At 46.2% G+C, this 26,661-nt stretch overlaps 1 protein-coding gene across 2 annotated transcripts in view; it reads right to left on the reverse strand.

Moving 5' to 3' along the window:
- CEBPZ (CCAAT enhancer binding protein zeta) overlaps window positions 1–26,661 on the reverse strand; it is a 48,530-nt gene that overhangs the window by 6,919 nt on the left and 14,950 nt on the right. For both annotated transcript variants that reach the window (XM_088472496.1, XM_088472497.1), the window contains 8 exons: window positions 13,814–13,902; window positions 13,647–13,700; window positions 5,302–5,404; window positions 4,308–4,373; window positions 2,919–2,985; window positions 2,354–2,454; window positions 1,016–1,073; window positions 467–657 (listed from right to left, as the gene is read on the reverse strand). In XM_088472496.1, the coding sequence (XP_088328622.1) occupies window positions 467–657; window positions 1,016–1,073; window positions 2,354–2,454; window positions 2,919–2,985; window positions 4,308–4,373; window positions 5,302–5,404; window positions 13,647–13,700; window positions 13,814–13,902 (729 nt within the window). The remainder of the gene's footprint in view (window positions 1–466; window positions 658–1,015; window positions 1,074–2,353; window positions 2,455–2,918; window positions 2,986–4,307; window positions 4,374–5,301; window positions 5,405–13,646; window positions 13,701–13,813; window positions 13,903–26,661) is intronic.

Raw genomic sequence — 26,661 nt, forward strand, 5'->3', positions numbered from 1 at the left:
ACAGATATTCATCACCCCCTTCCCCCAGTTATTTTGGACCTAAACTTTACTTCCAGGTATATGTGCCTGAATTGTATAGTGGAGACTGGATGCAGATGTCATGATGAACAAGGTAAAATAGGTACCATACTCCAGGGAACTGGAATATGCACGTGAAGTCATTACTTAAAAGAGAAGCCTTTCCCGTCCAGTATATCATTCTCCAGGCAGCAAATCAAAACCCTAAAATTAAGGACAGTGGGCTCCTATGTGTAAAAGTGTACCATTAATTATAATCAAATATAAATATAATTATATATATTAGAAATTGGTGGTCCCAGATCCTAGAATATTGAAACTTATGTTATTCATTTACAATTGCTGTTAGTTTAATAGGAAGACATTAGCATGTAGTAATAGTGAATGTAGCACAGGATGAGGTATAATAATTATTGTACAGAAACCTCTACTACATCAGATAGGTTACCTGGATCTATAGCAGTTGTTTCTGAAGTGTCCATAAAAATACCGCCCGTTTCATCATCTTCAAAGTCTTCATCACGCATACTACCCAATGATATTTCTTCATCATCATCTTCAGCATCAATGTCCCAGTCAGAACCAGAATCATCGTCCTGTGATTTTTTCTTTGTTGATTTTTCACTTGGTTTTAGGTTCCTTAAATGAAGATTAAACAATTTATGCAGCATAATTGTATTAAAATGATAAATGCAATGACAGCTAAATGTTGTTCACTATAGCCCAGTTCCAACTCCCAAGACACATTGTCATATACAACCTTGTGTGTCCTTATAGCAGAATTAGAAGAGTCCTTTATCATGGCTGCAATCTACATACAATCACGGTTTGTTTAATAAACCTCTGGAGAATGTATAAAAGGGATTATTAGTAATATAGAAAGAATGTGCTATGAAATACTCTTCTGAAAGAATACCTTGAAGATTTGGAAACAGTGTTACAACTATAACATACAAAAAAGGATTAAGCACATTTAGGATAGTGTTGGACATCTTACCCAGCAAAATCAATATCATCTTTTTTGTCACTGTAGTAATTGTCTCCTTCAAACGAATCTATACAAGGAAAAAAAAAAAAAAAAAAAAAAAAACAACATTTGCATAAGCAATGAAAAGATCAGGATTTTATGCAGTTAGAGATGTCATGTTCTAAGTGTACTAACTACTTGGCTTACAACATTAGTTATCAGCAACGGAATCTCATATTGGGAATTTATCAATTTTGCACAAAATTCATTAAAACCCGATTCCATGCTTCTCTTTGGATGTAAAACTACACTCCCCTGTACAGGAACTAAACGGGGTTCTGGCTTCAATCTTCTGACCGAGCAAGGGTGTAGGATAGATTAACAGCATCAACTCTAACACTAAGGGTGAATTTTTAAGACATTGGGTTATTAACATTTGTGAGAGGTTTCTGATTAACAAAACGTGACGCCTGACTTGTAGTAGCCCAATACACTTTAACTTGGTGTATGCCATCAAAAATTCTCTTGTCAGATTTATTAATAGAACACCAAGAATTTGTGATGGTGCCATCATCCTCAATGCAAATGAGGTATTGAGATCATTGACTTAAAGGACATATAGAGGTAGGTTCACTTGAACTAAAAAGAGTGACAATTGCCTCACTCCAGGACATAGCCCATGGCAAGACTAGGGCAAGGCTATACAACTAAATCTCAGGAATGCGTTTGCCTCTAGTCAGCCATTGTAGCTGGCATATGACATTAAGCTCTACTAGGAGAGACACTCTATTAATTAAAATCGCATGTTAGTGAATATCAATATGGACCATTCTAAAGCTCCCAGCTGATGCCTAATGCTGGGCATACACGGCCAGATAAAATGTCTGTCAGACCGACAGACATTTTATCTGGCCGGCTGCCAGCCGGAGATGTCGCCGGCATACACTGTGATTTCTCTCACAGTGTATTCGGCAGACATCTGCGCTCCGCCCCCGGGGGAGGAGACATTTCCCTGTTCCTACAGAAGGAACACAGGAAATGTCTGTCTGTCGGCCGCGGCTGGGCATACACTGCCCGATGCGGCCGACAGTTTAACGAAAAATATTGCATCGGACGGGCATGCTGGACAATCCGGCATGCCTGACTGAGCAATATTTAACCCTCGGGTCGCCCCCCCCCCCCCCACACGCTACAATTATCGGGGCGTTCCGCCGATATCAGGCGGATCGCCCCGATAATTGTAGCTTGTATGGCCAGCATAAGGCATGCAAGACTTGACACCTTCCAGAAATTTGTGTTTCCATGAAAACTAAGACCATCAGTTATGTTCTGCAACAAAAATAACAAAGAAGACAAAAACCCTCTTACCAAGAATTTCTTCAAACTCATCATCATCCACATCTTCTAGACTCTCTTCATCTTCATTTCGCTTATGCTTCTGTTTATCGGTAGACACTTTTTTGAAGTATCTATTATTTGATAAATTATGTATTAAAAAGTGGGTGAAACAGAAACTACATCACAATATAATACAAACTAGCTACGTTACTGAGTATATTGTAACAATTATATAAAAAAAATCAATACATTATCTACCTAACGCTACTCACTTTTCTTTCTTATATAGCTTTTCACATAATACACACACACACACACACATATATACATATATATATATATATATATTTACACACAAATATATGGGTATGTGTATACATACAAACATATTTTGAAGCCTATAAATTGCCTATTGAAATAAAGATCCCAAGCCTCACAAACACTCTTTCCGTCTTTTCTAGTTCTTTTATTTATCCTACATGATTTTTCCTTGTGCTGCATTAGGGTAAATGTTTCCTTTATTGGATAGTATACATACATACATAAATACACACGCACATACATATATACATACACAATTTTTTGTCCATTTTACCTGTGGAAGAATACTTCATCAACTGGTATTTCCTTTTCTTCTTTTTCAATAAACGTGGCACTGTTAACTAAAAGGTGCAAATATCATATTTTGCCACATCGCTGTAGTTTTTCAATTACGACCGATCATATTAAAAGGCAAAACCAAGCTGGTTTTGCCTTTAAAACGATTGCCGTTTTAAAAATACAGAAAGACTAGCAGGAGTTCCTGCAGCGGCTGCAAGTCACACCCTATTACATAAGCCCCCAAGTGTCAGTTTAGGTACAAATTAGTAAGCATAGTTTAAACTTTGACTTAAAATAGGGATGTCGTTATGTTAATAATGGGCTAGAATTCACAATGTTAATGCAGTGAAATATTAACACTAGTAAATAAGCTTTATACAAACTATTTATGCTACTGATAGTCAAACAAAATCAATACTTGAAAGAGGGTAAAAAGACCACTGAAAGTTTTAATATACACTATTTTTTTTTTTCTGTAGGCACACTACCAATGAGCTGGCTTTCATTCCGAGCCACCGTATCTGTGTTCTCCTGAGACACATTTATCACTGCAGATGGGTTCTGGTCTAAAGATCTACAGTAAAAAGGTAGACAATGTCTAGACAGACACCAGATGTTAGACAGTCAATAGACAGGGACAAAAGGTCGACATGTAAGAAGGTCTAGACTTTTTACTGTAGATCTTTCAATCCACATTCCTGCTGATGACCGGCACACAAGTTCCAATATCCTGCTTTACAGAACAAATAGTGGAGGTCAGAAGAGAGTGACCTGCACCACTGTAATATAATGAGCAATCCCCTTAAATGGTATCCTGACAAAGTAGTAACAATAGTAATCTGACGCAATTCACAACTATCCACAACACAGTCCCGATGTGGCCGGACATCCCCATACACTTATATGGTGGAGTTTGATTGCGGGAACGGACGCCATCTTTAGATGAGGATAATTCCCGAAGCATCGTTCCTTTATTTAGGAAAGAGAGCCGGGTTGAAAAGAACTATCCATTCTGATCCCCCTGGATCTTTGCTCCCTCCAGTCTAAAGTCCGTTCATGCACACGCAGTAACACTTCCGGGTCAAACACATCAGTGTAAACTTCTAACTCTAGTAATTACCAGTCAAAGTGATAGGGTTCTTGAGTACAGCTGCTTTTCAGGACAACTGTCTCCACACTGAAGCAATATTGAATTGCTCTGGACAGTTTAGTAACCATAGCCTCAGTGAGTTAGATAGTAATGTATCTGGGTGAGCAGATGGGTCTGGATGATGAACAGGCCCCAAAAACTGGAGTTTCGACGCAGTTATTGAATTGCTGTGTTTCAGATCATAACTAGCAGATTATATTACTTTTGTAAAGGGACCAAAGCAAAAATTTCTACCTGGATATTTCTGTTCATTCATGTACAGCTTCTTCTTCTTTTGGTGCATTAAATATCCTCTGTTCTCTGTGCAAATAATCATTTGTATTATTATACCCTGCTTATTTATAATAAACATACTGTATTAATAGTCTCTTGTTATCACAGTTTGAAAAAATAATTTACATGGAATTCCAAAGATGGTATTTCTTACATAACACTGCACAGCAATGAAAACGTTTCCGATGTAAAAATAGTTACTTCTAATTGAATTCAGCATGCAAAGAATGAATATGACATTTAAAACTCTCAGCTCTGAGTTCCGAGATATAGCCCATTTATGATGATGTAGGGGTAATCCTAGTGAAGTGGGCAGAATGGAGAGAATCTTACCAGCAATCTGCATTCCGTGCAGAGGGGGCGGGGCCTAATGACCCAATTAAATGAGTTATTTGTCCCCTCCCCTATTCAAATATATGCGATTCATGGGATTACCCAGAAAAGATAACTGTGGTGCACTGAGTGACATGCATAGTGAGCGATTCCACCAAGACATTTCAGCAATGGAACAAAGCTATCAGGGTATGTGATCACTACTGTTGGACAGTGACAAGAGATGCCCCAGAAGAGGAGTCCAAGCGACAAGCAAAGAGGAAGCACCCCCATGAATAGGTCACTATACTAGATAGTACTTTCGTATGCTGTATGTTTGTTTCATATGCTGTATGTTTGTTTCGTTTTGTGTTCTTATTTGTGGTTGATAGAAAATAAATAACAGTTGTTTTAATTCAATCAAGAAAACATCAGATTATTGTAAAATAGCTTTTTCACTATGACTATATTACTAATGTACATACAGTATAGTGCAAGTAGTGTAGCTCAAAAAATAGAGCTAGTAAAAACATTCTGAAATCATTTTAGTTTTTCTTGACTATTTTTAGAAAGGAAACAAATTAAAAGTATTAATTTGTTGTACAGTGTAATCAGTTTTCTGACCCCACTTACAAAGCATTACCTTGAAGTTTTGGTTGTTTTGGGTTGCGATACACAAAGCGGTCCAGAAACCTCATAAGTGTGAAATCTTGCAGGGGGTCACCAGTGTACTGAATAGAGTTTCCCTGTAGTGGAAGAAAGGTTTTCAGATCACCAAGATATGCTGAGATTTTTAACTTCTTCAAAACATTGGCTGATATTTATGGGGGAATTCAATTATACCCGATATTCTTTAGAGTGCGAAAAACTGGTGTTTTTTGCGTTTTTCTTTTAACGCCCAACTCAATTGGTTCCCGTTTTTCCACATGGAAAAATATTTGTGTGGCGAAAACACACAGGATCCGCGTTAATGCACTGAGCTGTGTGTTTTCGCGGCCCTGGCTGTCATAACTGGGCTAGTTATCGGGCATGGTTTTTCACCTGCCTTGGTAAGACTGCTACCACTGAGAAACAGTCTCCTTTCCTCTGTGGGGGTAGGTGGGGGAGCGCTCACAGTGATCGTGGCCCCCCTGGATTTGCTCCTGGCTGAAGGGCTCACAGCACCCCTCCCCCTTCTCTGCGCTATTTTTTTTCTCTTTTTCCCTAAGGGGGCATGGCCATGCCTCGAGATTAGACTGCGCCCTACGATAAATTTCCGACTTCGTGGCTAATTGAATTAGCCAATTAGCCGGCTGTACAGTCCTTAATTGGATTCCCCCCTTAATGTTAAAGTCCATTCAAATGGGAATTTTTTTTTTTTTTTAGTCCACCCATGTGAATTTTATGGGTTTTTTTTCAGGTAGGGCTTTATTTTGATAGCATACTGGAGAATATTTATTTTATGGCAAAGGTAAAACAACAAGCTAAGATAGAAATACACAATTCTTTCATGGCTTTTTCCACATTATGGACTGATGTAGGATGAGTACAAGGCTAGTTGTGTGAATGTGCACTGTGCATGCCCGAAACAGTTTGCCCATGCATAATTCGGAAACCTATCTGCTCGAGGATGGGTGTAACAAGGCAAGTACAGCGAGGATGAGTGTGCACAATTGGAAACATATGTAGACCAGGGAAAATCAGCACATACGCCAAACAGTATTTGCAACTGAACTTGGGCAGGTGTAAATAGGATAATGATGGTCACCAGCACTAGGGAACTGAATGGGACAGCTACTTTTTGTTTAAGGAAATTCTTTTTGCGTTTGTGAGGCGGGGAGTTGTTTCTGCTTTATTAGAGACATTTTGGTAGTTTAGTGAATACCTAACAGAGAAAGCTGCACATAATATAATACATGGGTGCAAGTTGAACCTAAGTGTCTGTAACAAGTGCATGGCGTAAACCAGCTGAATGTGCTACTCCTACTAACCAGAATGCATCTCTTTCTCTACACATAACAGGAAAGATGCTATTTTTGCATGCAAATTTTTCAGCTGGGATCACAGGGATGACATTGGGGTATAGCCTGGAGAGGAGAGCCTGGGCACCAAATAGTTAATGAAAATTACCCACAAGGCCAGGCTCCTCTCCATACCCCGCGCACAGCCACAGGCCATCAGTTTGAGTTTGGTGCCGGCAGCAGCTGGCACCAGTTTATAGGGGGGCTGCTTTAGGTGTTCCCCCGCAGTTAATTTTATTTATGTTTACAACGACACCCCCACTGCAGATCCACCGCCAATTGCTGCAACACTGGCGTATGGGTCAGTGACTTCAGCCGTGAGCTTTAACATACCGGAGCTGCAGATGGTGCCCACCAGGACAAGGTTAAGTGGCTGCAGGTTCGCAGCTGTTTACGCCAGAGTAGGAGACCTCCGGCACTGCTGACAATGAGGGATCCCGATCTCCCGTTCTTCCCGCTAAGCACCAGGGATTAAATATGGAGCAGGGGACTGCTTATTAGCAGCAGCAGCCATTTTCCCTGGGGTTATGCCAGACAGGGAAAACCGGCGCTTCCCTGTTAGGCCCCTCCCCCAACCCTGGGGCGCGCTTTCCCTCCGCGGCCAGTAAGCTCCAGATAGATCCTCCCTTCTCTCCTCCCCCTCCTAAACGCTGAATGGCCAATTTACCTCATTGCCTGTCTCAGCGTTGGAGAGAGAAGCTGGGCTCCAGTCCCCTCTCATAGCCTGCTCCAGCAGCTACGCTAGATTAACTGCTCCTTCCTGCTTATTTAGGCTGGTTAGTTGAGCTTCATTGTTGGTCTCTGTGTATGCAAATAGGTGTACTTTTACCTGTGTCTCTGTACCTGCTGTATGTGTGTGTATCATCATCATCATCTTATTTATATGGCACCACAAATGTTCCGCAGCGCCTTACAAAGTACATAAAGTTGTAGACAAGAAACTTACAGAACAATACAATACAGGACCAGGACATGGATAATATATATTGCTACATTAGCGACCATAACACTCAGATAAGCAATAGAGCATAAGCAACCAAGTGTTAGGTGCCCTAGTGGTGAGTAAGAAGTAGATGAAACTAAAGTAGGGAGAAGCACAAAAGGGTAGAGGGCCCTGCTCGTAAGAGCTTACATTCTAAAAGGGAGGGAAAGACAAACAGGGGTGACACAGATGGGGTAGATTTGGAGGAAGGAGCATGCATCAGGGAGTTAGAATGATAGCTGGAAGGCTTTGATGAAGTAGTGGGTCTTGAGAGCCCGTTTGAATGATTGCAAAGAGGTGGAGAGTCTGATGGGGAGTGGAAGAGAGTTCCAGAGGTGGGGAGCAGTGCGGGCAAAATCTTGGAGGCGGGAGTAAGAGGAAGTAATCAGCTGGCATGAAAGGCGGCGTGCATTAGTTGAAGGAAGAGAGTGAAGGGAGAGGAGATCAGAGATGTATAAGGGGGAAGATTGGGCGGGGGCTTTGTAAGCGAGCGTGAGAACCTTAAATTGGGTTCTAAAAGGGAAGGGGAGCCAGTGGAGGGCTTGTAGGAGAGGGGAAGCAGATGTAGAGCATTGGAGAAGGAGATAAGCCATGCAGCAGCATTAAGGATAGACTGGAGAGGAGAGGGATGGGATTTGGGAGAGGCCAGATAGGAGGAGGTTACAGTAGTCCAATCTGGAGATGACCAGTGAGTATATGAGGGTTTTTGCAGCATCCTGGGTGAGATAGGGTCTGATCTTAGAAATATTTTTGAGATGGAAACGACAGGACTGTAAGAGGTTCTGGATATGTGGTTTGGGATGAGCCCAGGATAACTCCAAGACAGCGCACCTTGGGACTAGATGAGACAGTTATTCCATCAATTGATAAAGAAATAGTGGGAAGTGAGGTTATGTGGGAGGGTGGAAAGACTATCAGCTCTGTCTTAGACATATTAAGTTTAAGAAATCGCTGGGACATCCGGGGAGAGATAGCAGAGAGATAGTTAGAGATACGAGTCAGAAGAGAGGGGGAGAGATCAGGGGAGTAAAGGTAGATTTGAGTACCATCAGCATAGAGATGATAATGGAGGTCAAAAGAGCTGAGGAGTTCACCTAGAGAGGAAGTATAGAGGGAGAATAGGAGAGGTACAAGAACAGAACCTTGAGGAACACCTACTGTAAGAGGCTGTGGGGCTGTATGTATGTATGTTCCAGCCAAGAACCGGCTTGGGCATCCAGCCTAACTCAGGTAATATCATAGTTTGTAGACTGCATGACAGTTCCAGTGCTACCTGTCCCTGTGCCACAGCTTCCCGTGGCGGAGCAACCCTGGATGCAGACTTTTGCACAGTCAGTCCAGGGGTTGGCTCAGGTGTCCACTTCCTTTCAACAGATGCTAGATAAGGATAGGGCTCCTAAACGTAGGCCTGCTCTACTCCGTTATCAGGCGGAGGTTCGGATTCAGAGGTGTCTTCAGAGGAGGCTATATCCCCAGTAGATGTAGAGGCTCTTATCAGTAAAGCAGTAATATCCATTCTACTAGTGGAGGACTTGGAGCTACTGTCAAGATCCAAGGCACCTCTTTTTAAGAGGCAGAAGACGACCGTTGCAGTCTTCAGCACAAGCTAGACGACCTCCTGGCGGACCTAGTAGGCGCTTTCAGGTTTCCAAGCATATTGCTACCTTTTACCCTCACCCAGCAGCAGATAGGGCAAAGTGGGTGTCTCCTCCCCCAGTGGATATCCACATTACTAGTCTTATTAGGTAGTCTTATTAAAGTCAATCTATGTTAATGCAGGTGCTCTGGCCAATCTAGACCTTGCATCAGCTTAGGTGGCTAAAGGTGTCGGCCGCTGGGCAGACACTTTGGAGGAAGAGTTTACCTCTGGCACGCACAGAGGTGAACTGGTCTACTTGTTTGTGCATGTTAGAGAGCTGGCTGCTTATCTCTCCGAAGCAGCCACAGATTCAGGAATTTCGGCTTCAGCAATTGCAGCCAGAAAAGCACTCTAGCTGCACACCTGGAAGGCAGACACGGAATCCAAACAGGCCCTAGAAGCCCTTTCCTTTTCAGGTGACATTACGTTCAGTCCGGAATTGGACAAGATGTGACCACATTAGCAGCATCTAAATCTGCTTTCTTACTGTCAGTCGCCACTCCGAGACCTAGGACTTCAGTCTCTCATTCCTTTCGTCCGCAGGGCAAAGCCAGAGGTCAACCATTTCCCAGAAGCCAGGGTTCGGCCCCTAAAAGCTCCAAACTCAGAGGGAAGCAACACTGATCCACTAGACGTCCAGCTACCAAGCCAGGGGACAAGCCTGCCGCATGATGGGGCAGGCCTCCTCCCGGGGGACCTTGGAGTGAGAGGCCGGCTTATTAGTTTTTCGGCAGTGTCGATGCAGACAATGACAGACGCTTGAGTCAGAGACGTCATGTCTCGGGGCTACGCTCTCACTTTCAACAGCGTCCGCCTGCCCGGTTCTTTTCTACCGGCCTCCCTACACAGCCAGATAATGCAGAAGCTCTTGAGGAGTCTATTCGCTCACTCATGGCCTCAGGAGCAGAAATCCCTGTTCCCCCGTCCCAGAGAGGGTTAGGCTTTTATGCCAATCTGTTTCTGGTTCAGAAGCCGAATGGCTCTTTTCGACCCATCTGTAGTTTGAAACACCTGAACAAATTCCTCTGAATTGCCAAATTCCACATGGCGTCGCTTCAGTCCATCATTGGATCCGAGGGATTTTATGGCATCGTTGGATACCCAAGATGCCTATTTGCATATCCCTATGCGAGCCAATTACCAACACTTTCTCAGGTTTGCAATTCAAACCAGCCATTATCAGTTTCAGACGTTACCCTTTGGTCTGTCCTCGGCCCCTCGTATGTTCACGGAGTTCATGGCGGTAATGGCAGAACATCTTCACCGCAAGGGCATCAGAATTTTTACTGTACCTGGACGATGACTTCTTTTGGCCCAATCTCCGACAATTATCACAGATCACATTCATCTAACAGTGGAGCATCTACAGTCCCACGGATGGATACGCAATTGGAGGAAATCGACGCTATCACGCCCCAGGAGATTGCTCCACCTGGGAGCCTTGTTGGATTCCAAAGCTCATAGAGTCTTCCTCCCTCCAGACAAGATCGTGACCTTGCAAGCCAGAATCCGCACCTTTCTAGGCCAGCGTTGGGTGGCCATACACTTTTGCATGCAGATTCTGGGGTCTTCAGTCTCAACGTTCACATTGGTGGAGTAGGTCCCACTCCCGGCCTCTTCAAAAGGGTCATTCTAAAGCGATGGATCAAGTCTGGCCCAAACCTCATGGCACAGACTCTGGTTCTTCCCCAGGAGTTACGTCTCTTCCTACTGTGGTGGCTCCAGCGCTCACATCTGTACAAGGGATGCCCCTTTTAGATCCAGAACTGGGTCGTTCTTACAACTGATGGGGGCGGTAACCTGTCACCTAACCTTTCAGGGCAGTTGGATGCTACAGGAGAGCCAGCTTCCATCAACATCCTGGAACTACGTGCAATCTACAGGGCTCTGTGTCAGGCACAGCACCTACTTCAGGGAAGTCCGGTGAAGGTAGTCTGACAATGCAACCGCAGTGGCCTACATAAGCCACCAGGGCGGCACCCACAGTCAGGGGAGCCATGCAGGAAGTCAGCTGAATTCTTTGTTTTGCGGAGCATCATGTTCGAGCACTGTTCGCAGTCTTCATCCCGGAAGTTCGGAATTTGGTAGCGGACTCCCTCAGTCGTCAGGACGTTCAGGCAGGCAAGTGGGCGCTTCAATCAGATGCCTTCCAACTCTTAGTCCACTAGGGGGCCTGCCGGACATCAACATGATGGCATTTCATTTCAATCATCAGCTACAGAAATAATGCTTCTGCACCAGGAATCCAGCAGCTCTCCTGGTAGATGCCCTAGCGGTTCCTTTGACCTTCCCTCTGATTTAAATTTTCCCTCCGACCTCAACAATTCCTTGGGTTCTCCACAAGTTCAAATTGGGGGGAGGCACTATGATCCTGGTGGTACCGGATTGGCCTCGGTGCGTGTGGTACTCAGATCTACTGGGCCTCTCCATTGACGCACTGCTGCAACCGGTTCTGAGCCGTCTCGCTTTGACGGGGTGGCTCTTGAGACATCCGTCCTAAGAGCATAAGGATTCTCCAGGAGGGTCATTCAAACCATGCTGTAGGCTAGGAAGCCTTTTTCAGTATGTATCCATCACCGGGCTTGGCATACCTATTTTTCTTGGTGGACAACTAGGGTCTTAATCCCAGATCTTTCCTGCCTTTCCCCGTACACTTTCCTTTCTGCAGACAGGTCTGGATTTGGGCCTCTGGCTTTCGTCCTTGTAAGTCCATGTTTCAGCGTTGTCTGTTCTCTTTCAAAGGCAAGTAGGTCTGCTCCCGGACGTACAAACCTTTTTTCAGGGAGTTCTCCACATTCAGCCCCCGTTCGGGTCTCCTGTGGCTCCCTGGGACCTGTCTTTGGTTCTCAGAGTTCTCCACCCGGCTCCCTTTGAACCATTACAGATGGTGGATTTGCGCTGGCTTACATGGAAAAATTTTGCTGCCAGCCACTGCGTCAGCCCGGAGACTGTCAGAATTGAGCACCCTATCTTGTCACTCCCCGTTCCTTATTTTCCATTCAGACAGCGCTGGGCTACCTTCCCAAGGTGGTGTGCCACTTCCACATAAATTAAGAGATTGTGGTACCTGCTTTCCAGACTGCGTATCCTTCTTAGCCAGAGGCTTCCTTGGATGTGGTAAAGGCGAGGGCCAGGGAGATTCGCAAATCGAATTCGAAGTACATCTAACATGATGTGCATAAGAGTGGCTGGCCAGATACTAAACAGACCTTGGCCTGCTGGCTCAGCTTTCACAATTCACCCCTGCCGTGGCGATGGCCCATTCCACACGGTTAGTGGGGACTTCTGGGGCAGCACACTGTGTGGCTTCTGCAGAACAGCTCTGTAAGGATGCCACATGGTCGTCTGCTCATACATTTATCTGGTTTTATGCCTTCAATACCTTTGCACCCTTCAGGCGTTCTGTGCTCACTGCAGCTCAGGACGTCCCAGTGTCATGCCTGTGCCCCCTAGTGGAGGAAGATGAAAAGGAGACTTATGTTGCTTACCTGTTAAATCTTTCTTCGACTCCATAGGGAGCACAGAGTGCCCGCCCTGACGCACCTGACTGCCGGGGTGTGTTTCCCTAGTGACCTGTCCGGCTATACTTTCCATGGTTTGTATGGTTCTGTGTGTATGCCGGACTTCCTTCTCCTTCTCTACTGCCTCACTCTTGCCGTGGGCTTGCCAACTAAACTGATGGCCTGTGGCTGGGGTATAGAGAGGAGCCTGGGCTTGTGGGTAATTTTCATTAACTATTTCGTGCCCATACTCTCCTCTACAGGTTATACCCCAGAGTCATCACTGTGCCTCCTATGGAGTCGAAGAAAGAGACTTAACAGGTAAGCAACATTAGTGTTCTTACTCAGGTACCAACTCTGCATCAGCCTCAGTAAGTGTACAAATGCAGCACCTGACACTTCCAACAAAAATGTCTACTTTATACAAGTTTCAAACCATAATAGGGCTATATACCATACACACACACACGCAATCATGCATCCACACACACTCTCATTCCTGGTCTTTTGCAGTGTGCTGGGAGAACATTTTTTCCTAGTCTAGATTGAACCACTCCCTTTCCATGCACTTGTGAAAGACTATTAAGTTGATCTGAGCACCCACCATTTTATATTAATATTCTACCAAAACCTTTGGAGGTCTCTGCAGGTATTGCACTTCTTCAAACATAAAATATTGAAATGTCATATAATGTAAGCAAAACACCCAAGGCCAGCCCTAAGCCAAGCTCACCAGTTTAGTTATTGGCCTTAGGTGTTTTCAGAAGTTAGCAACAACCTTGCATGATAGGATGATATTCAATATGTACTGTACAATTAGAAGAGCAATTACAATATTTTAAGCTAAAACTACTAAAATAATCTTACCTCCAAGATGGTTTTTGCAAATAGTGCAACAGATGGATGAAAGTGTTCAGATAGCTGTGTTAGAATAAAGACAGTAATGTAAATAAGTCAGCATACATACTTCTACACTAAATAAATGATTAAAAAGTACCATTATCTATACTACACACAAATACAAGTTTGCTTACCTTCTTAAGTTCCCAAAGGCTTGTGTTATCAGCGCCACAGAATAATGGATTTCTATTCAAAGCATCATACTGGCTTGATTTACTTAAACCTAAGAAAAAAAAAAAAAAGAAAAAATTAAAATAACTGTTTTCAAAGACAATTCCATGCTCCTGTTCACTGAAATAGTATTTTTTTCATAACTTTTACAAGAACATACAGTTATATATTTCTTTAAGCTTCCAGTGGGCAAACAGATGATGTGAGAATATAGAGGTCAGACAAAAATCCAATAATCTATGGGTTGGTGGCGCTCCCTGGAGTCAGTGATAGTTTCACAAATAACTGAGGGCCTGATTCAACAAGGATCGCAGTTGCTAAAGCGCACGCAATCGGACGATTAATTCGCACTGCGCATGCATTACAGTGCGCGATCCAGACGCTGAAATCGGAACTGCGATCACAGAGGCTATGCAGACCCATAGAGTGATTGACAGAAAGTGCCGTTTGTGGGTGGTGACATCGTGCGAACGCCGTTGCATGGGCGTGCACAAATTATCAATTGCGTAGCCATACGCAGTGTGAGGATTGATGGCGTGCGTGGCTGTTAGCAATTTCTGAGTAAGGTCAGGACTTGTGCAACTGTGTGTATGGGTCCGATGGGTACTCGACTGTACCGATGATTTTGCTATTCTGCTATATATTACATATGTGTGCAAGGGGAAGTGGGCGTCCTTATGTGAGGCTGTGATCGCAATGCATCTGCATATCACCACTGATATTAGCAACTGTGTTGTGTGCGCATTAGCAAAGTAGCGATCCTGGCTGAATCAGGCCCTGAGTAAGAAGGAAGAGGACTCCTTTTAGGGCCACTCTAAGTATTTAATGTGTAAGAAAAGTAGTTTAAAATGCAATTTTTATATAAAGTGGTATATTACAACTACCTTAACATATGCAAATAACATATGTAAAAGCTGGTATACTGTGGCCAGGGAACTGTCCTCCAATTATACCAGGGTATACGGATAAGTGTACTACCCTTATAAATCTACCATGGTCACCATGTGTGCCTATATTTCCAATAGACAAAATATACAAAAAAGGATTGTATATTAATGAAAAATTAAGTAATGCCCATTCTGGGATTATAACACAATCAAAGGAGCTATTGGTGGTAAAATCACAACCTGTGGTATTCCCATAGAGTTATTAAATAGCAATAAAACTTCAGAAGAAAGGAGGTATCGATTCCTTTTATCTATGTCTCCCACTGTAACAATAGGTCCATATGGGGATAATGGTAAATTTATAAGGGTAGGATCTGGTGTACTAGCATCAATTATAAAAAAATTTATGCTGCAAAAATAAACAGTAATTTTAAGTTATAGTATTTTATTTCATTGGCTTGCATTAAAGGATAATAAAATAAGGTACGCAAATAAACGTGCAGTAAAAAAATAAATAAATAAATTGTTCAAATTATGGGCCATATCCAATTAGCCACGGTGACGGCTTTTTCCCTGATAAGTTTTAATTTGAGAACTTTTCGGGAAAAATGGTTATTGTGAAATTCTATTAGCTACGGTTTTCACGTTTGAAAACTGTATAGGAATGATTGCAAATTACTTTTCATCATCTCTGAATAGGTGATAAGTTGTGCAAAATAATATGAGATATGATAAGAACTTACCCTTGTTATCTCTATTTCTACGAAGTCCATAGGGTTCCACAGGATACCTTAGGGTATAGGTGATGACGTCAGGCATCGGGCACCATAGAGTTAAGTTTTCAGCCTCCCAGGATACACTAGGGTCCCCCTCCTATACCCCGCCCCCGAGCCAAGGCATCTCAGTTACGTACCAAGCCATAGGCCGGAGGAGAAGGAAGAGAGAGAAAAAAGATCTGGAACACACAAGAAATCACATTCTCACCAGAGGGAGACAGAAAAAACGGTGACCAGAGCAAAGCCCATCTGCAGTACAGGTGCGACAGGGTGGGAGTCCTGTGGAACCCTATGGACTTCGTAGAAATAGAGATAACAAAGGTAAGTTCTTACCATATCTCATACTTTCTACATCAGGGTCCATAGGGTATCCACAGGATACCTTGGGGATGTCCCAAAGCAGTATCCTTTAAGGGTGGGGACGCTCCTGTGCTGAGAGGAGAATCCGCCGCCCGAAGGAAGCATCCTGAGGAGGCGTAGGTATCAAAAGCATAATACAGTACGAAAGTATGGACAGATGACCACGTGGCTGCCTTGCAAAGCTTAACCGCTGAGACGCCACGTCGAGCCGCCCACGAAGGACCCACAGACCTAGTGTTTAGTGGCTGGCCAACCTCTCTTATGAAAGCCATAAAGGACAAACAAAAAGTCCGACTTCCTAAAAGCAGAAGTGCGGTCCACATAGATTTTCAAGGCCCGCACCACATCAAAGGTGGCCTCACCAACCGAAAGGTGCGGTGAAGTAAACGATGGTACAATAATTTCCTCGTTGATATGGAAACTAGATACCACCTTTGGAATAAACCCAGGACGAGTGCACAGCACAGCCCTGTTTCTATGAAAAATTAGAAATGGAGGTCTACATGAGAGAGCTCCCAATTCCGAAACCCTTCTGGCTGAAGCAATAGCCAGAAGGAATACAGTCTTAATGGTTAGCCATTTCAAATCCACTGAGCCCAGTGGTTCAAATGGCGGTCCTTGAAGAGTCTTCAAGACCACAGCCAGATCCCATGGTGCCACAGGTGGAACAAAGGGAGGCTGAATAAGAAGCACCCTTTGCATAAAGGTGCGGACATCAGGAAGCATAGCAATCCTACGATGAAACCACACTGAAAGTGCAGACACCTGTACCTTCAGGGAAGCTAGGCGAAGACCCTGGTCTAAACCCACCTGTAGGAAGGCCAGAACTCTGGACAATCTGAACACCTGAGGAGCATAACCTCTAGTGCGACACCACTGGAAGAAAGCCCGCCACACTCTATGGTAGATGTTGGCAGATGAAGGCTTCCGAGCTCTCAGCATGGTGTTGACCACCGAGCTGGAGAAACCTCTGGACCTTAAGAAGGCAGTCTCAATAGCCACGCCGTCTAAGACAGCCGACTCAGGTCCGGATAAAGGCAAGGACCCTGATATAGCAAGTCCTGACGTTGAGGCAACAACAGCGGAGTGTCCACTGACAGACTCTGAAGATCCGTGTACCAGTGCCGCCTGGGCCATGCTGGAGCAATCAGCAGTAGCGTGCCGCCTTCTTGCTTGAATTTGCGTAACAATCGAGGAAGAAGGGAGAACGGAGGGAAGAGGTACGCATACTGGAAGGTCCACTTGACCACCAAAGCATCCACAAGATAAGCCTTTGCGTCTCTTGTTCTTGACCCGAACATTGGCAGTTTGTTGTTGTGTCGTGAGGCCATGAGATCTATCTCTGGAAGGCCCCACTTGTTCACCAGTAGCTGACACCTCCTGGTGAAGAGACCACTCTCCTAGATGCACGTCTTGATGGCTGAGAAAGTCTGCTTCCCAGTTGAGAACTCCTGGTATGAACACTGCTGATATTGCGGTGAAATGCTTTTCCGCCCATACTAGAATGCGGGACACCTCTGTCAGAGCCGCCTGACTGCGAGCCCCTCCTTGGCGATTTATGTATGCCATCGTGGTGGCGTTGTCCGACTGTACCTGCACAGGTTTTCCTTGCAGGACCTGTCTTGCTTGCTGGAGAGCCTTGAATACTGCCCGCAGTTCCAATATGTTTATTGGAAGAGCAGCTTCTACCGATGTCCACCTTCCCTGAAAGAAGTGTGGACCCATCACCGCTCCCCAGCCTCGGAGACTGGCATCCGTCGTCAGAAGGGCCCAGTCTCCATTCCAAAAGGGGCGCCCCTTGTTCAGGTGAGCCGTCTGTAGCCACCAGGCCAGAGATAATCGCACCTCCGGGGAAAGCACCATAGTCTGTGTCTTTATCCTTTGGGGCGACCCATTCCATCCGGAGAGGATCAGCTTCTGCAGAGGTCTTGAGTGAAACTGGGCAAACTCCACCATGTCGAACATGGATACCATGGATACCAGTAACCTCATTTCCGAGTGAATAGACACCCGGCGACTCTGCAGGCAAAGACGGACCTTTGTCTGTAACGCAGAGATCTTTTCTCCCGTCACCAAGATCCTCTGATGTTGGGAATCCAAAAGAGCTCCTAGATGGAGCATCCTCTGTGATGGTACCAGGGAGGACCAATTTATCAGCCAGCCGAGAGACTGCAATACAGAGACTGTTAGTTGCAGATGGCGCTGAAGTTTCTCTGAGGACTCCGCCAGTAACAGGAGATCGTCCAGATAAGGTAAGAGGCGGACTCCCTGCAACCGCAGGTGGGCTGCCATGACGGCCATAACTTTGGTGAACAGCCGAGGTGCTGTAGCCAGACCGAAGGGCAGAGCCTGAAACTTGAAGTGGTCCTTGACCACTGCAAATCTGAGGAAGCACTGGTGTGCTGGGACAATAGGGATATGCAGGTAAGCATCCTGAATATCCAGCGACACCATGAAATCCCCAGGTTCCATTGTTAAAATAATGGAATGCAGGGTCTCCATCCTGAACCGAGGAACCCTCAGAAATTTGTTGAGGGATTTGAGGTTGAGTATTGGCCGGTAAGACCCAATGGGTTTCTGCACCAGAAAAGATTGGGAGTAATACCCCAATCCCTTCTGAGGAACTTGCACTATAACTCCATTCTGGAGCATCGAGTGCAATACCTTCTTGAGTTCCCGGGCCTTGTCCTGATTGGACGGAAGGCACGTGGTGAAAAACCGGCTGGGAGGCCGTCAGACACCAGCTCCGGGCGAATTTCAGAAGTCAATCTCCCACTTTGGGGTCCCCCAAGAGAGGCCCGTCCCGTCAGGCCGAAGGTTTGTCATCGGACTTGGGAGGAGGATGTCTGGTACTCCAAGCCTGCTTCTTAGGCTTTGCAGGTTTCTTAGCGGCAGTCCTTCTTGGGAAGGACCGTACCCTGGACTTATTCTGCGTTCTGTAGGGCCGAAAGGATGAAGAACCCGACCCTGATGGGACTGTAGCTGATGGCAAACACGCAGACTTAGCTGCTGCTAGAGTGGCCACAATTTTGTCCAGGTCAGGGCCAAATAGGACTTCTCCATTGAAGGGTAAACCCTCCAAACCCTTTTTGGAATCAGCATCCGCCTTCCAAGACCGCAGCCACAGGATACAATGAGCCTTCCGAGGAGATCCTAGACGGAAGCAAGCCCATATCTAACGCTGCCTCATTAATGTAGGTAGCTGAGTCCCTTAAATTACCCACCAACTTCACCTGCTCAGGTGACAAGTTTGGGTGCAGGGATGCCTCCAGGGTATCAGCCCACTGTTCCATGGCTCTAGCCACCCAGCACACGGCCATAGCCGTTCTGGACACACCTCCTGCAAGGGAATACATAGATTTTAGACATATTTCACCTTGCGATCTGTGGGATCCTTTAAGGAGGACATGGAGGGTATCGGCAATGTAGCACTTCTTACTAGACGTGTGACGTGGGAATCCACTCGTGGCGGGGTCTCCCATTTTGAAAAATACATTTTCTGCAAAAAGGGTATGCCACCGCCATACATCTAGGGGGCTGTTAACGTTTACCGGGCGTTTTCCACCTTTAATATCCCTGAAAAAGGGATATTTTGATTTGGCTACAGGAGGTACATCATCCTCAATAATCAAGGCCGTGCACACCGCACGTATGAGGCCTGGTATATAGACCTTAGACTCCGTCTCTTTATTACGGGAAGTGTCTGGTTCCGACAGGTCCAACATCTCACCGTCACTTGTCGTCACATCATCCTGATCACGCCGAGGTTGCAGCTGACGCTTCTGCGGCCGCAATGACGACTCACGCAGGTTCATGGATGACCTGAGGGGACGATATCGGGAAACTCTGAGGTACTACCAACTGTCTGGGGAACCCCTGAATAGGGGACGACACCATAGACTTATGCGAGACCCCCATCTGGGGAAACGCAGGGGGTGTCGCCAGCTGGCCCACTAGGGTTGTAAGTGCCTAGCAAAACAAGCCCACGGTAGCTTCTGCACAGGTGCAGTGACAGAAATTGGCTGTGCCTGTCTAAGACACGCCGTACATAACCCATCAGAGTTACCATCACCCTCTGCCAGTGGTAAGAAGCATATAGTACACTTAAGCTGAGTGGAGAACTCAAGCTCACTGTCAGACATCCTGTGTGACCCGGAGCTGTATGTGACAACCGCACTCACAATAAACTGTATAGTGAGGCAATAACCCCCTTGCAACACTGCACCGCAAGGGCTTTAGCAGAGAAGAAAGGGATAGTTAAAAAAAAAAATTACTGACAGTTGTGAAAGTAACAGGCAGCAGCTAGCATTAAGTCACATACAATGCAGAATACAAAAAAACCTGCACTATCTGCGCTTTATCAACTACACAGACCTGAGTCTGGTAGGAAACAGCACTGCATACACTGACCTTGCACCGGGGGAGAGGTATGCGGGGGGACCCAGACCACGATGCCGCCGTTATCAGCGTCCAGCACCGCTTGCCAAGTTGTTCAGAAAATGGCCACCGAGGAGCAGAAATGAGGCTGGTCCGGGGGAGGAGCGCATGCAGATGCCTAACCACAGTGGAGAGGCCGTGTGCAGCGGGGGATGTGCCGGCTGCCGAGCAGGGAAAGCGCGCTCCCCTGGCATGCATTTAACCCCTGGGACGCTGGACATTACTGTTTCTGTCCAGCCCGCTGTGCCAGGGGGGTAGTGGAAGCGCAGGGATCAGTAGCCTGGTACACACTGCAGCCAGTCCCCAGGGAGCCCCCTACCTGGGGACTAAGGACTGTGTTATTCGGCGAGGACCCGCCGCGGGACCTCGCCGCTTACCTGCAATCCCCTTGAGACCGGCCACAGTCCGGGCAACCGGGGTCACCACTATACCTGTGACCCCAGTTACCCACCAGGATCCCCGGATCAGTACCGGCGTTCTGGTACCAGCGGGGTGTAGGAGCGACGACGTGGACGTCAGAATTGACTGTCCATGTTGTTCACTCGTTAGGTGTGCAGCCACAGCTGCGTTGAAAAACTTCAGGGGCCTTAGAGACCCCCACTCTGTACAGTGCATCCGACTTCGGCCAGGCACCGACGAAAACTGAGTGCCTGAACTCGGGGGCGGGGTATAGGAATGTAAGCTCTCATGAGCAGGGACCTCTTCCCTCATGTGCTTCTCTTTACATTTTCTTCTACTCTCTACTCCCCATTAGGGCACCTATCACGGGACCGCCAACTCCCGGCAGCTTATTGTGAGTGCTTTAATCACTATTTCAGCAATGTATATAAGTCGTGCCCTTGTCCTGCACTGTAATGTACTGTAAGTTACTTGTTTCTTGTTCACTTATTAGTTCTATGTACTATGTAAGGCGCTGCGGAACACTTGTGGCGCCATATAAATAAAAGGATAATAATAATAATAATAATATAGGAGGGACCCCAGTGCATCCTGGGAGGATGGAAGATTTTTAACTCTGTGGTGTCTGGATGTCTGCCACCATCGTCTATACCCCACGGTATCCTGTGGATACCCTATGGAACCTGAAGTAGAAACCAATTTTGGGGTAAAAATGTTAAGACTTGGTGCAGAACCCCTTGGACACTACCCTTAATAAATAATTAGGCAAAAATAATTTTTAAACTTAGCTTAAATTTGGCCAATAATGACATGTCATTTATGGGGTGAAAAAAATATAAGAAGAATTCAACGTTAAGTAACCAAAAATCCTCTCTCTGAATCAGGCTGGGGGACCTTGGACCATGGGGTTGTTGCTGAGTGACAGGAGCTGACACTTAACTACTGTAACTTTAAAGAACATTAGCTCCTCCTCCTGCAACCACCAGAAGGCCAGAACAACTTTATAAGAGCCCGTCAAGGAGAAGCAGTAACCCAGTGAAACTGTTGAAGGACAAACCACCGCACGACTGAGCGTGAGGGAGGGAACGCAGTGTCCCCCAGCCTGATTCAGAGAAAAGGATTAAACGGTAAGTAACCAAAAATCCTATTTTCTCTATCATCATAGCTGGGGGACACTGGATCATGGGACATTCAACAGCCACCCCCAGGGGAGGGAACACTCAGGCTGCCTGACCAGAGAACTGTACCCCTGAAGTGGGTGCCGCAGGAGGCAAAAACCTGAAACTGTAAAAACATGTGGACAGAGGACTAGGTGGCTGCACGGCAGTGCTGTGCTGCCGAAGCCCCGCGCCACGCTGACCAGGAGGACGACACTGTCCGTGTAGAATGCACCAACAGCCGGTCCGGTGCTGGTCCAGCACTGGATTAAGCCAGAGTGATGACTGAGTGGATCCAACGCGCAATGGTCTGCTTTGTAGTCGGCCAATCCCATTTCTGGGTGTCGTACAGAACAAGCAGTCAATCTGTCTGGAAGAAGTCCCATCTAAGTAGATCTGCCGGACACAGACTACTTCTAATAGAGCCAGATAACCACCATCATGTTGATGGAGGAAATTTCGCAAAGACAATTTCCTGGCTCAAGTGTAAAGTCGAAACCACCTTCAGTTGGGAAGTAAGAAACGTACAGAGAACAAAGCACCCAACTCGGAAACATGCCAAGCTGAGTCAATAGCTATAAGGAAGACTACTTGACAAGTAATGAACTGAAGGTCCGCTAAATCCAAAAGCTCAAAAGGGAGCCTGTTTGAGAGCCTAGAGGACCACGTCAAGATCCCACGGAGCTACCGGCGGACGGAACGGTGGCTGACCCCATAACAGTGCAAAAAAAAAAAAAAAGAGTCGAAACCACTGGTAGAAGGGTGAGTTGCAGCTGGAAGTAAGCAGCCAGTGCTGAAATCTGCACCTCCAAGGAAGGAAGCCGGAAAATGGCCTACAAACCATCCTGAAGGAATGCCAAACCCCCCCCCCCGAAAGGCGAGGCCTCGAAACATGAACTCCACGCTATCCGCACTACCTGATATAGATCTCCCAGACACTGTGGTAAGTGTACAACGAAACAGGTTTCGAGCCGCGCTCTTGGTGCTTGATTTACTGCTACTGCGTTGTCTGACTGAATTCGAACTGGCTGGCCAGGCAGAACGGACTGGGCCTCCAAGAGAACTAGACAGATGGCGCGGAGCTTGAGCACAATGATCGGTAGGGCAGCCTCCAATGACTACCAAAAACCCTGAAGTCGAAGACTTAATGTCACGGCGCCCCAACCGAGGAGACTTGTGGCCATGGTTACAATGACCCAAGCCGGTGTGACCAAGGATCAACCAAAGAGCAGATGATTGAAAACCAGCCAGGTATAGACGAGTGCTGGTGGACAGATCATCTGCCCAAATAGAAACTTGAAGGTAGGTGTACCGGACATGGAGTGAGGCCAAAAATGTGTTGGCTTCCATGACGCAGATTACAGATCGGAGAGATTCCATCTGAAAATGGTCCACCCAAAGCCTGGTGTTTAAGGCCCGCGGATTCCAAATCAGCCGAAAGGAGCACTGGACCCGAAGCAATAACTCCTTCGGAAAGCAGAGAATGTTTAGCCTAGTCTAAGGCTACTCTTCTCCGCATCGCGGGGAAGACTGGTGGCGACAAAATGCTGTGGTGGAGGACCCAGAGGTTGTTAATGAACCCCTCAAAATGATGCTCAGTCATCCTAAGAAGACTCCTGTCAGGCGCTAGGTGTCCCAGGAGCCTTGGCTCCTGAGCATCTATAGGTCCTGGAAAAACAGCCCTTTTGCGCAAAACGCCTGCAGGGAAGACACACCTCTGGCAGGTAGTCCTTTAGACAGTAGCGTTCCCGCTAGGCTGTTTCAGTGGGGCACCGCGCCCTATTTCTGAAGGGCAGAAAGCACCCTGCCCTCCAGAGTGGTGCCCTGCTGAAACAGCCTTCGGGTTCTCTTCTCCACCCGCGGGCCGCAGTGTCCCGCGGGTGGGGATAACGGCAGAGCAGCGGTCAACGCCGGTGAATGGACGCCGCGCCCGGCAACCATTCACAGTGATCGCGGCGCTTGGTGGCTGCCAGGCATGTCCGTAAGTGCCGGGCTAAAGGGGGACACTTTAAAATACGCCCCTTTTCATTGACCACGCCCTTTTTGGGCGCACGCAGAAGTGCCCTTGCTCTAGGTCCGGCACCCTGCCTACCGCCGAACCTATAGTGAACACTAAGAAGGCGCCCCACTCCCTGAAAAGATGAGCACAAATATGTGGGCCTGCTGCTTGGGGCAGCCTCAGGAAGAAAAGTGCTCCTCCCAGCAGTGGCTTGGACAAGAATAGCATCCAACTCAGGCCCGAAAGAGCTTTCAAGGAACGCTTGAATTCAAAATTCGCTTCCCCAGAGCAGAGCCAAAGGGTCCGCCGAGCGGCAAAAGCCGTAGCAGAGACCCATGGTCGTACACAACCTCAGCAACAGAGACTGCAGCGCCAAGGATTTGCTCCGCTACGTCCAGCAAGGAATCCTAGAACAAAACCCTATGGAGGCCGCAACTATTTTGTCGACCCAAGTCTCCATGATTTGGCCCCATGCAGAGGCCAGTGAGGGGCGGATAACCATACCGGAATCCAAAAATATAGACGCAAGACATCTTACAAATTTCTAGTCTAAAGGAACTGTAAAGGACGCTGAACTTTGCACCGGAAGCACAATATGCTGAGCTAAGCAAGCCACCGGGGCATTCACCTCAGGAGACAGTTTCGACTTAGTCACATGATCTGCTGGGAGTGGATAAAGAGAGCAAATTTAGGAAGGACATAAAACCTTCTATTGGGCAATTTCAATGCCTCGTCAACAAGATCCGAAAGATCTGAAGAAGCAGGGAAAGTGAACACCTTGCGTCGACCTTTAAATTGGCCAACCACCTCCGTCGGGGAGGCAATCTCTAATCAGTCCAGGCTGCCGAACCGCCCATAATGAGGTCTGCAACGTTGTGCCCTGAGGAACAGCCCAAGTCCGCAACCTCAGAGAGGACCACGTCCTCCGGAATCTCGCCCTCCTACAATTTTGAATCCGAGACGTCCGCTGAACTCTTGGCAGACGGAAGGCGTTTGTGCACTAGAGGATCCCCCAAAAAAGTTTAAGATAAGTTGGTGTGGAGCCAGGGAGGATCAGGCACTGCTTAAGAGACCACCCCACCAGTAGATAGGGAAGGAAGTCCCGGCGCTGAAAAGGCATTCAATGCTGAGGCGCGAAGCTGAACTTCCCGCTGAAGTGCCATCAACGTCAATAAGTCAGTTACAAACCGGCTCAGGACCTGAGCTCACTCCGGCTCAAGTATGCCCTTCAGCACCCCTCCTGATGCCTGTGCGGCTCTGGTTCCCGTCTGACAGTCTTCAAACTATGCCCCTGAGTCCAGCTGTCCACATGGCCGTTTAACCAGATACTGAGCACAAGTTAAAAATAACGCAATCACAGAGAGAATATACAAACTCCACACAGTGAGGGCACCAGTGGGAACTGAACCCACGACCTCATCCTGTGAAGCAGTAATGCTAACCATTACACCGTCGCTTTACGAATTTGCATGTCATCTTTGCACAGGGACCATGCATCACTGTCCGGAAGCTCCGCGACCATTGTCTCATCTGCCACACACCCTCAAACCACTGCGGTGTGCAGTGCTGAGAAGTGGAACTAGCAGGCCCCACGCTCACTAAGGCACTGACCATAAATGGCAATTAAATAATAAAATAGGCTACTTATCCCGAAGTCGCAGAGGAGAGGAGCTGATGCTTCATGTCCCCCCAGCAATGGGCGCCACTGCATACTGTGCAGCACACAAACACCGACATAGCCAGCCCCAGTAAAAAAAATATATATTTTTTTTTTATGAAATAATTTTAGAGAAGTTAAAATACATGTTCTTCACTTAATTCACTCATTAAAAAAACCCAACAGATTCTGAGCGGTTTTTAGAAATAAACAATTGTCAGTTAAGTGCACCAGGTGCATTTTTTTTTTTTTTTAAAGTGCCATAAAATGACACAAAAATATACTTGCACCTATTTTAATGTACCCCTAATTAATCTAACATTTTACCCCCCAATTTTCTCTGGTATAGAAAATGCATATAAACAGCCATTTCTATACTATTCCCCTATCTTAGTTTACCTTTTTTGGGGTACTGGCTGATTTCTTCATTTTCATCTGCACTTCTCGCCAGTCTTTAATGCAAGAATTATCGGGCGAATCAGTTATCGCGCCTTCTGCAATAGGATTGCCCGATAAACTGGAGTGCGCAAAAATACAAAAAGCAGCAAAATCGGGCGAAAGGTGTGAAAAGTTTTCACCAGAGAAAACTTATAGTTATCGTGGCTAATTGAATATGGCCCTGTAACTATCAAGTATTTTGTGTATAATTTGTATACGTTACAGCACTGGTGGAAAGTAACTACAGGAAAGCATGAAGAGGTCAAACTGTACATCATTTCTTACACAAATTCTAAGCTGGAAGCAAGGAATCAGCACCAATAAGTAACTAATTTTGTAAGGTGAGCATGACCATATGAATTGACTCTCACAGAGATCGCTGGGGCATAGGTTCAGCTGCTACATCAGGCACTTCAGCAAGAGGACAGCTAGCTATAATGTTTAAGCAAGTAAAGCAGTAATAAGCTACTGTTAATGTGGACCTGGCCCTTAAACATTAATAATGATCAGAGAAATAAAGCACACCTATAACTCGTTGTACCTAAGGGCCAAGCACAGATCCTTACCCCAAAAACGCTCAAGGCAGAATTTCCCAAACTCTGCCATTACAGGCCATGTTTTAAGGATATTAATGCTTGAGCGCAGGCGACTTAATTAGTAATGCAGTCAATTTGATTTAACCATTCAGATTCAAGCATGGA

This window comes from Taudactylus pleione, unplaced genomic scaffold (assembly GCF_031769625.1).
Source record: "Taudactylus pleione unplaced genomic scaffold, aTauple2 ptg000125l, whole genome shotgun sequence".
NCBI lineage: Eukaryota > Metazoa > Chordata > Amphibia > Anura > Myobatrachidae > Taudactylus > Taudactylus pleione.